At 33.7% G+C, this 10,449-nt stretch overlaps 4 protein-coding genes across 4 annotated transcripts; 3 read left to right on the top strand and 1 right to left on the bottom strand.

Annotated features, from left to right (window-relative positions):
* Positions 1 to 376: 376 nt before the first annotated feature.
* LOC140824434 (auxin-responsive protein SAUR76-like) lies at positions 377 to 1,199 on the top strand. Its single transcript, XM_073186024.1, has one exon. It carries the CDS (start codon positions 571 to 573, stop codon positions 940 to 942), a length of 372 nt encoding a protein of 123 aa, XP_073042125.1. The 5' UTR covers positions 377 to 570; the 3' UTR covers positions 943 to 1,199.
* Positions 1,200 to 3,158: 1,959 nt separating this feature from the next.
* LOC140824433 (protein SMALL AUXIN UP-REGULATED RNA 10-like) lies at positions 3,159 to 5,123 on the bottom strand. Its single transcript, XM_073186023.1, has 3 exons — positions 4,933 to 5,123; positions 3,874 to 4,460; positions 3,159 to 3,415 (listed from the first exon to the last, which is right to left on the bottom strand). Exons 2-3 carry the CDS (start codon positions 4,337 to 4,339, stop codon positions 3,387 to 3,389), a joined length of 495 nt encoding a protein of 164 aa, XP_073042124.1. The 5' UTR covers positions 4,340 to 4,460; positions 4,933 to 5,123; the 3' UTR covers positions 3,159 to 3,386.
* A 1,189-nt stretch (positions 5,124 to 6,312) lies between these two features.
* LOC140816672 (peroxiredoxin Q, chloroplastic-like) lies at positions 6,313 to 9,058 on the top strand. The gene is made up of 4 exons (XM_073176067.1): positions 6,313 to 6,676; positions 7,201 to 7,338; positions 8,103 to 8,192; positions 8,665 to 9,058. The coding sequence occupies exons 1-4, from the start codon at positions 6,479 to 6,481 to the stop codon at positions 8,881 to 8,883; spliced, it is 645 nt and encodes a 214-aa protein (XP_073032168.1). The 5' UTR covers positions 6,313 to 6,478; the 3' UTR covers positions 8,884 to 9,058.
* Positions 9,059 to 9,450: 392 nt separating this feature from the next.
* LOC140824432 (uncharacterized) lies at positions 9,451 to 10,321 on the top strand. Its single transcript, XM_073186022.1, has one exon. It carries the CDS (start codon positions 9,645 to 9,647, stop codon positions 10,191 to 10,193), a length of 549 nt encoding a protein of 182 aa, XP_073042123.1. The 5' UTR covers positions 9,451 to 9,644; the 3' UTR covers positions 10,194 to 10,321.
* Positions 10,322 to 10,449: the final 128 nt, after the last annotated feature.

The following is a 10,449-nucleotide window of genomic DNA, read 5'->3' as shown; positions in this document are numbered from 1 at the left end:
ACTCAGCAACGAGTTTTAACGTAGCCAAATATTCGGTGACGTGTTTTACTTATATTTTATTATTTTACTATGTTGGTCAACTACATTAAATGTAAAATTTCTGTAGTGGTCCCGCCGCATGTCTGTCACTTTCACCAAACAATGTCTGTTTCTTCGTAATATATACATAACCAGCTTCACCTTTATTAAATATATATGTATAATATATATGAGCTGTAGATGGGACCCATAATTAAATATATGTTAATCTTTAAATAATATCCATTTAAAAATAACATAAAATCATGGAGTTCTTAATTAAATAATTAATTTGGTGAGATGCTGTCATCTACATTTATAATTGCTGTCTAGATTATGACATCATATGTAATTTTATTTTAAGATATAATAAAAAACAACTTAATCAAAATTATATTAGTTAAATATGATATTGAATTATGCATGGAAAATAAAATTTGAAATTGCAGCAACGTTGCTGACCCCTCTCCCCCTTCATATAACGAACTTTCGTTCTCAATTTCTCAAACCCGAACTCTTCTTTCCTTTTATTTTCTAGCTAATTAATCAATAATGGCGAAGGGGAGCAAGCTCACCAAAATCAGGTCCGTGCTTAAGAAAATGCAATCCTTCAAGCTCGGGCAAGGCGCCAAGGCCAGCTCCATCGCGGCCGCCACCTGCAATTCCTCCGACGACGAATCATCCGCCGTGTCCAAGGATCTCCACGCCGTCTACGTGGGGAAGTCGCGGCGGAAGTATCTCATCACCTCCGACGTCATGGAAAATCCTCTCTTCCGTCAGCTCGTGGACCGGGGATCCGGACGCCACGACGAATCCATCGCCGTCGATTGCGAGGTGGTGCTATTCGAGCACCTCCTGTGGATTCTGGAAAATGCCGATCCTCGGCCGGATTCTTTGAACGAGCTCGTGGATTTCTACTCCTGATGACGACGGAGACGGCGGCGATGCAATCACAGTCGGTGATATCTGGAAAAGATTAAAATTAAATAATGACGGAGGAGGTAGCGATTGTGTGTGGTTATCCCCACAGTAGGGTGTCTAGTTTATAATTCTATTTATTATTATCATTAATATTATTATTATCATTAATATAAGGATTGTTAATAATGATGTGCTGATTAGTGCCGTATATTATGTTTTTAGATGAGATATAAGAGTGATCGTGCGGTAGGCTGATCTTCAATTAAGAAAGGGCTAATTAATGCTTGCAATTAAATTAGTGTCATTTATTATTCTTTTAACCTTTCTTTCTCTGTTTTTTTTTTAAAAAAAAAAATTATAAAGAGTTATGTTATATGTACAATGAGATTAGGTAAAAACTTGTGTGAGAAGGTCTCACGAGTCGTATTTTGTGAGATAAATCTCTTATTTGGGTCATCCTTGAAAAATTATTACTTTTTATGGAAGAGTATTATTTTTATCGTGAATATCGGTAGAGTTGACATGTATCACAGATAAAGATTCGTGAGACCGTCTCACAAGAGACCCACTCATGAGATTATATATTCGATTATAAACTACACTTGGAATCACATCATTATTCTAAATATATTTTTGAAATAATTTTTCGAAATAAAGTACTAGGATAATTTAGTATAGTTCTAATTCAAGTGTAATTTGTAATTCAGTAGTCCACCAGCGCAAGTTGTCCGTATTTTAAAGTTTGCATATAATAAATTGTATTTAAAGCTTCTGGTTTTCATATTTTTTTTTTACGACTTACAAGTCAAAACAAATAACTTCCGTGGGACCTAATTTTATTAATTAATTTGAGTATATAAGACAAATGAATTTTGTATATATTTTTACTGCTTCAGATTACTAATGATTGAATTAGAGCTGTTAATCAGCTTATCTAGAATATTAAACAAGAGCTTATTAATAATTGGAAGGCGACATTTATTAATAATTTCGAGTTATGTACTTTCAACGTAAATAAAGATATGTATTACGGCACCATCTGATGCCAAAAACGATATTGCATTGATTAATAACACATATTTATTTAATCCAATGTTTAAAAAACTCGGAGCAACAGGTGAACAATCACCTTTCGTCTAGCCCCTAAGCTTTTTTTTTAAAAGTTTATATATATAATTATTTTTATTGTTGTTCATCACTATATTTCTGTAACACTTCATCTGTATCTATTTTGAACTCAAAACTCATATCTTTTATCATAGTTGCTACTCAACGATGTACGACCGTCTATCACCTAAACAACATTTTTATAAGAAATTGATTTTTGTTGAAAATTATATATTTAAATGTTGAAAAATAATATTTAAAATGTGTGTATTGAATATTTGAATGTTGAATATTTGAATGTTGAAAATAAGAGTTGTAAATATTAAAAATTAGTGTGTGATGATGTAGGTAATGATTTTTGGATTATTTGTAAAGATTTCCTATAAATAGATCTCTCATTTGTGAAGAAAAATCACAATTGAGTAGAGAGAAAAATATTATAAAGTGTGTAGTTTGGTAAATTTTGAGAGTTTTAGATTTTTACTTTTTACCATAAATTTTTACTTTTTCACAACAATTTTATCTAATATTCGACTCAAATTTATTATTATATCTCAAGAACCAAACATGTCTAATGGAATTAATTTGCAAAGCAAAAATATATTATGAGTTAATTATCATGGGGTATGTCGGTCTAAAGACCGGTCCATGTGTATGCTCCTGACTGATCTGCCTTTTGCTACCTGGCGGATCACTTCAGTCAAGTTCAAGCTCCCCCAATTCGTGCGGTTTTAACAATATTCGAATAATCGTCTTCAATTTCCTTAATTTAAAATGATTTTCACTCATTTTAAATAACTTCTGGATGAATTTATTATACGGTCTCATGGATTTATCTGATTTATATGTATAATAAAAAAGTTATTTTTTTTAATGATTCGAATTGAATAGTAGATCCGTCTCACAAAATTAATACGCAAGACTATATCATAAGAGTACATGAAAAAGATTATTAGTTAGCCTGTCAAAAAGAAAATAGATTATTAGTATGAGAAATCGATTAGACTAACGGGCTTTCATGTAGTTTGTCTCTGAAAAAGTTTAATTTTAACATTTGAGAGATTGGGCTTTGTCCGCATTATACGGGCTTCCTCTGAATGGTACTAATATAAATGGGTAATCTATTTTCCATGTGCAGTAAGTATCATGTCCATTAAGTTGCAATAAAAAATTACGTTTGACAGAGACACGAACACCCGATCATCAAAATAAATTAAACAACCCCATCTACCTAATTTCGTCTTCCCAAAAATAAAATAAAATAAAAAAAGTAATGCCAAATTAATTTCTTACAAAGAGACCTCAAAACTAAATCTCAACTTGTTATAGAGAACATCCTTTCACTCCTCAACTGGTAACGACTTTTCAGCTGCAAAATTGCCACATTTCCAAGTTTAATTATATATATTAAACTTAAGATGTAACAAATAAACACACCAACCCAAAAACAACAATTTTCACAAAAACTCTCTTGATTTTTTTGAGACATATCTCATACTTTATTCGACGCGACTAATAAAAAATGTAACTTTTTATGTCGAAAATCTTGTTTCTCATTATATATATGGATCGAACCGACCGATCTAACTTTTTTTATCTTTTTATGCATATAATAGTAGACGAAACTACATCAATATGTAACAAAAACTTCTCCAAATTATATTGGAAGGTCACGATTATACGATCGATCCGATTGTATTTATTTTAAATTTCTTGTCGATCGGATCTTTAAGGGAAAAATCGATCGATCGATCGTGTTGAATGATCATTGAATAAGGCAAAAAAAAAAAAAATGAATGGAGCAAAAAAGAATATATAGAACGTAACCTGCATTAATATTGCAGTCAAGTTGCTCTTTCCGGTGATTTTCCATGCATTGAAGAAGATACTTAAACGTCTCGATTTCACAGGGGATCGTGAGCCCGCCACTGTGATCGAATCCAAACTCCTCCTCGACCTTTTCTAACAACACCTTAAACAGCGGATCCCCGAGATAACTTGTTGGGATGATAAACCTCCGGAGCTCCAGTCCCACGTACACCGCCAGGTAACCCTTTGGGACATCCGGCGGCGGTTCAGGGCTGTGGCAGCTATCCTCGTCCGACTCGCAATACACGTTGGAACCTATCAACCTTCGTGTGATCGCCGGTGAAATGCCGCCACCATAGACTTGGTGATTGTGTTGATCTTTGGGGCCAAGTGTGACATTTTGCCATTTTTGGAGGAACCCTTTCAGCCTAACGATTTGCCTGATCCCTGTCACCTTATTGCTTCCTCCATTGTCTTGATCCATTGGTTCCAAGCTTTATTGATGAGAAGTAGCTAGCTACAATAATAATGGCAGTGATGAAATCCAAGAATCTCCGATCGATTCTTTTTGGGCGAGAGAGTACGTCTCATCAGATCCTCCTCCACTGCAATTTATAGATCCAAACATATCACGTTACCAAGTTTTAGAAAGTCGGTGAATCATATCATTATATATATCGATGTGAATATATATCATCTCTCACGTGGAGATATGATTAGTTTAGAAATAAATAAATAAATATATTCGTATTTCAAGATTTGTATGCAGCAATTAATGGTCATGAATTAAGATGGAATCGGGAATCTTCTACATGTAAATATATCATTCCAACTTGATCAATAATTAAATGACGAAATCGATAAAGGCACCATCAAATAATATTGAAGGGGTCAATAATCTGTGAAAGACGAAGATCATAACACACAAATTACATCTGATGTTTTTCGTTACGTTATAATCAGAACATGCAAGAAGGAAATAATCCGAATACATGAATTAAATGATGCATGCTATATATATATATATCGAAATCGACGAAGAAATGGGCCGTAGGTGGCGGAGGTCGACGTACGTACCAGGTGGCGGAGGTCAGCAGGAAACGATGATGAGAAAAGCGAAAAACATAACTAAAATATCATGCCTTTCTACTTGGGGAGGAGGAGTGGGTGGGTGGGCTCAACATATGTGTGCGTGTGTTAGAAATGGAAACCTCTTTTTCCTACGATTTTCCCTTTAAAAAAGAGAATCGAAAATCTTACAATATTTATTATTAGGACAATAATAATTTCCATGTGCAAAAATTTAAATGGTGGGATTCAATTCTTTTACCTTTTTATGAAATATATGTCTCATTTCTTGTCGCAGTGAATGTCTCTCTGCCTTGCACTTCACCTACCTTCTCGTTCCAACCCATATATGTATAATTTCCTTTTCCACTCTATATCGTTAATGACTCAAATTATATTATTATTGTCTTAATTACTATATGCATAAAAGAGAAAAACTCATCATAGAGTATGGCTTTGCCATGAATCAAAATTTTGAAATCAAATATAAAATCGATGTCGACTCGATCTTTAAATTATACGATTCGAGCTGATTTTAGATCTATAAATTTAAATAAATTCAATATATTTTTTGTGTCCATATATAAAGATCGATGAGGAATAATGTGCATGAAATTCTAAAGAAAGTAAACCTTCACATTATATAATATAATATACATTAATAAATTAAGGCGATTTCAACAATGGATGCTACTTTCATGTGCCAACTTGACCAATTAATTAGATTAGAATTGTATATGTATATCCAATTGCATGATGCATGTTACTGTTAAAAATGATGTTCTTCTGATTATAATGATCTTAAATAAATCTAGAGTTTAAATAACTTATTTAAATAAGAATATCAACTGTAATATATCTAATAATTTAAATAAAAATATTATAATATTTATAAAAAGAAGAACAATAAATCATATGAAATAAACTAATAATAATTATAGCATTCATAGTTTTAAAATAAAAAGTTATATAATAATAAAAACAAAATTAGATTATCTTTGTTTGTATACAAATTAATCAAATATTTGAAAAAAAATTAATAAATAAAAATATAATAAAAGTGATTGTAAAAAATTGAAGCTTATGTTTAACCATTTTTAAACATGTTATTTTTCATATTATTTTATTTTAATTTAAGTAAAAAATTAAATAGGAGTTAGAAAAATTTAGCAATTTGTGTCCCAAAAAATGAAATAATAAATAATATATTAACAAAAACACGATTTAATTTATGTTTCGATTTTGATAAAAAATTTAGGATTCAAATGTAAGATGTATGTTCAATTAGAAAACCGAAAATTATTATTTTTTAAAATATAAAAGAAAGAGAAATTATTTTTTTTTAAAGAGAAATAATGATTAAAAAGCTCCCATGTTGGGTCAGCAATTGTCCACGCAAAAAACACATCGTCATCCCCTTTTCTCACCCACCGAACACCATTCTCACCACATGCTTCCCTCTTCATTATCTTTCTCGAAACCAAATTCTTCGTACGAATAGTGTAATTCTTGATACATCATACATATACACTACTTCTGGTTGCAACAGTAACACATGGCTTCGATTTCACTCCATACGAGTCAGACTCTTCCATCTTTACTCCATGCTAAAACCCCAAAAGCTACATTGTGTCAGAATTTATCCCTCCTTTCAAAGTCTTCGCATTCTCAGTTTCATGGCCTCAAGCTCTCCAATGTGACTCATCTTTCAGTCCCATCTCATTCTTATGCGAGAACTTCCATTTTGGCTAAGGTACATTTACCAAGATCACTTCTTTTTTTAAGTTCTTGGCCCATCTAATAGCAATACACACACACAAGTCTACGATAGGTTATTTGATTGTAGCTCAGTTTGATGCAAGAACCAAAACTGAGCAGGTATTTTTACTTTAATTGGTTGGACTTTCTATTATTTTCGTGAGTAGTTTTGTGGTTAAATTCATGTGATTTTTTGATGTATATGTAAATATGTTTAGTATAGTATTCTAATGTGATTATGATTTTTTAGAACTTGTAAGTGGTGTGAATATTTGTTTGAATGATTGAAGATATAGACATTGTTTATTTTGAATGTTGACAAAAACAACTCGTTGCTGAGGTTTCAATTAAAAAGTATCCTCTCAAAAACTAGAAAAGAATATTCTAGAATTATGATTTTTGGAATTTTTGATAACCCTGCTAGAAATGTGGCATTTTTCTTTTGATGAGTGGGAGAAATGAAATTCTGAGATGTGGTGATGTTTCAATTTCTGGGCTTGTTTATGGCGTTTCTTGAAGGTTTCAGAAGGCTCATTGGCACCTCCGTTTACTCTGAAAGACCAAGATGGGAAGACTGTAAGTCTTTCTAAATTCAAAGGGAAGCCTGTAGTTGTTTACTTCTATCCTGCTGATGAAACCCCTGGTTGCACCAAACAGGTAGACACTTGTTTCCCTGATCATAATCTGAAATATCACTACCGTTTCTTCATGTTTTTGTTTATATATGTTTGTAATTGTTCTATATGTTTGTAATGTGTTGAACAAATCTCACACAGCACGACCCCTGAGAAAAAATCATGTCACCTTTATTCAACACGAGATTTGTTGTGGTGCTCATGTAAGTTGGATTCTCATGATTGGAAATTTTAGGTTTCCTAGTACTTCATTATTCACATTTTGGGCTCAAGGAAAGTGTTGTTTATTCAGTTTTCTATAGTTAGGTGCAAAAAATTGTTAGTTGTTAACATGGCTTTCCTTCTTTTGATCGGTGTTTGTTTATTCCTGTTGAATTTATAGTGTAACAGAGAACAAGAAACTGGCATAAATTTTGCTTTAAGTAGCTTACCAACAGTGCAGACTAGTTCTTAGTTTCAAAGCAATTTAAATTTTGAAAAATAAAATGAATTTGGACCCAATCTTCTTAAACTTTAGCATACCGATAGTTGGGATTTTGTACCTTTACGATACCTTGATTGGCAATGATTAAATTAACAACGAATACGAAACTTTTGCTCCTTGTTGATTAGATATTTGCCTCTTTGATCTTGTTATTTATAAATTTTGCTTTAATATACTCAGCGCTCCTTAGACTTATGTCAAAGTTTAAGTGATCAAAAAACATATCCCTATTGTGAAGCATGCAGCACATTAATCTTTTGAAAAATAATAAGTGCCGTTTGATGTTTCAACATTATTTGCAGGCATGTGCCTTTAGGGACTCGTATGAAAAATTTAAAAAAGCTGGAGCAGAGGTTGTTGGGATTAGTGGGGATGATGCAGCATCCCACAAGGTACCAGCCTTTACCTTTCTTGTATATAGCTACACTTGTTGCGAGAGCTTCTGTTTCCGTGTGTTTTGAATCCTTCCCATAAAAGCAGTAACCACCAACCACTTGATATTTTGCAGTTTATGGTATTCAGAATCAGGATGAAGAAATTGTTTTTTCTTTGTTCACGCGTGAATATGCACAGCTTTATTAATGATAGCATTCCATAAACTGGATGTTTTTATATCCATTTGTTTTTCTTCCAGTTTAACATGAATCTGATAGTGAAATTTAAAGAATGTAACATGTTTGTGAATGTTAGTTTTTATTTGCTACGAATTACTTATCATGTTACTTATATAGTTATATATTTTTGTACAAAGCAACTTATCGAACTTTCTTGATTGGTCCAACTTTTTGGTTCATAATTTTGATGATAAATCCAGAAGAAATCCAACCTTCTGTGATTAACATTTTTGCTCCTCCTGCGATGTAGCAATTTGCCAGCAAGTACAAACTTCCATTCACCCTATTGAGTGATGAAGGAAATAAGGTTAGAAAAGAGTGGGGCGTCCCCTCGGACTTATTTGGTGCTCTGCCCGGAAGACAAACATATGTCCTCGACCAGAATGGAGTGTGCCGAATGGTCTACAACAATCAGTTCCAACCCGAAAAGCACATTGATGAGACCTTGAAGTTTCTTAAATCCATTTGATGCTGATTTGAGATCAAACTTCTGCAGTTTGTTTTTAAATATCGTGTTCTGGATGTGGGATCACAATTTTCTAGTGAATAAGTTTTGTGCTGTAAACTGATGATTGAAACTCTGATCCGAAGATCTTGTAAACTATGAAGTTGGCTTCTGTTGAAAGTGTAGATTCTGAGCTGAATCCTTTTTCTTTCTTTTGATCTGGGTTGTTAGACAGCGATAAATACCACTATAATTATCTTTCTTCTTCCTATTTTATTCATATATTATCTCAACCACACATATCATAGTTCTATAAATATTTCAAAGTTGGTTATTTTAAAAGATATATTTCAGTTTTTTCTAAGATACCATATAATATTTACTATTTCAATTATATAAACTTCATTTCTTCTTTTTAGATTTAGTGAAATATATAGTTTAATTGTACATTTAGCGACATTTTTCTTAATTGTTGCTTTGGTTTCGACCATAAGCTACAAATTCATGTGGTCATCAAGTTGAAATGGTAGTACCCCCAATAACCAATATATGTCTGCCACGCGTCCAATTATTTTCATAAAAATTCCAGTACATAAAAGGGATCTACCTTTGCAATTAGCATCTATTTTCTCGATTCTCGGCATCTAATCTCGGATTCTCTGGCGTCGTTTTAATCCAACGGCTCAGCTTTGCCCTTCCTCCCCTATTAAACCCCACCATCCACTCGAGCAGCCACAGGTTTATCGAACAAGACAGGAACAAAGAGAGGCCACGAACAAACAATAATGAATGCGTTGGATTCTCCGGTTGAGCCGCTAGCCCTGAATTACTTGAGCTACGGCTTCTTCACGGCGGTCAACAAAATGTTGGCGGCGTGGGTCGCCGCCGTTACGGCCGCCTTCAGCTTCTGGAGGATCGGGCCTTCTTCACCTCCGAGGCCAGAGCAACGTGGCCGGACCAAAGATGCTGCATCGACGTCACTGCTCGATAGGGGACTGGAGGAGCTTGCAGTAGCAGACGAGGCTGCTGAATTAGTTTCCACTCAAGGTGGGACGAATTGTATCTCGTCTTTGGAAACAGAGAATAGCACGAAAGGGAAGTTTGTCCTGTACTACAGAAACGATGATTTTCGGGAAGGTGGAGTCGAGGATGACGATGGTGTCGCGGCGGAGAGAGAGAAGTTTCGGCGGTGGAGCGACATGGATTGGGAGGGAAAGATGAAGATTAGAATGAGGGACATGGGGTGGTACCGTTGCCAGGATTTGGCTGCGTTCAACGGCAGTGTGGTACGGTTGTGGGATGGCCGTGGCCGGGTATGTGCCACCGATCGATGAGGAGATTTGAGTTAATTAGCTAATAGTTGCATGTATTCAAAAAAATTTGAATCTTGTAAATACAATGTTTTCTTGAATCCTTCCTAGTTGCATAAACATGAATGATCGTTCTCAGCCAATTTAACATATCTTTCATATTTCACAAATTCTTTTTCAATCATTTTTTTTACAAAATAGTCGAACACTTGAATTCCTAGCAGCCATGAGAATATTGGGATCAAAATTCAATGTATTTATAAGTAAAAACAAGTTTTCT

The sequence above is a fragment of the Primulina eburnea genome, chromosome 2, assembly GCF_022965805.1.
Source record: "Primulina eburnea isolate SZY01 chromosome 2, ASM2296580v1, whole genome shotgun sequence".
Lineage (NCBI taxonomy): Eukaryota > Viridiplantae > Streptophyta > Magnoliopsida > Lamiales > Gesneriaceae > Primulina > Primulina eburnea.
Note: the sequence above shows the minus strand (reverse complement) of the source record. Positions and strands in the feature narration are given on the sequence as shown.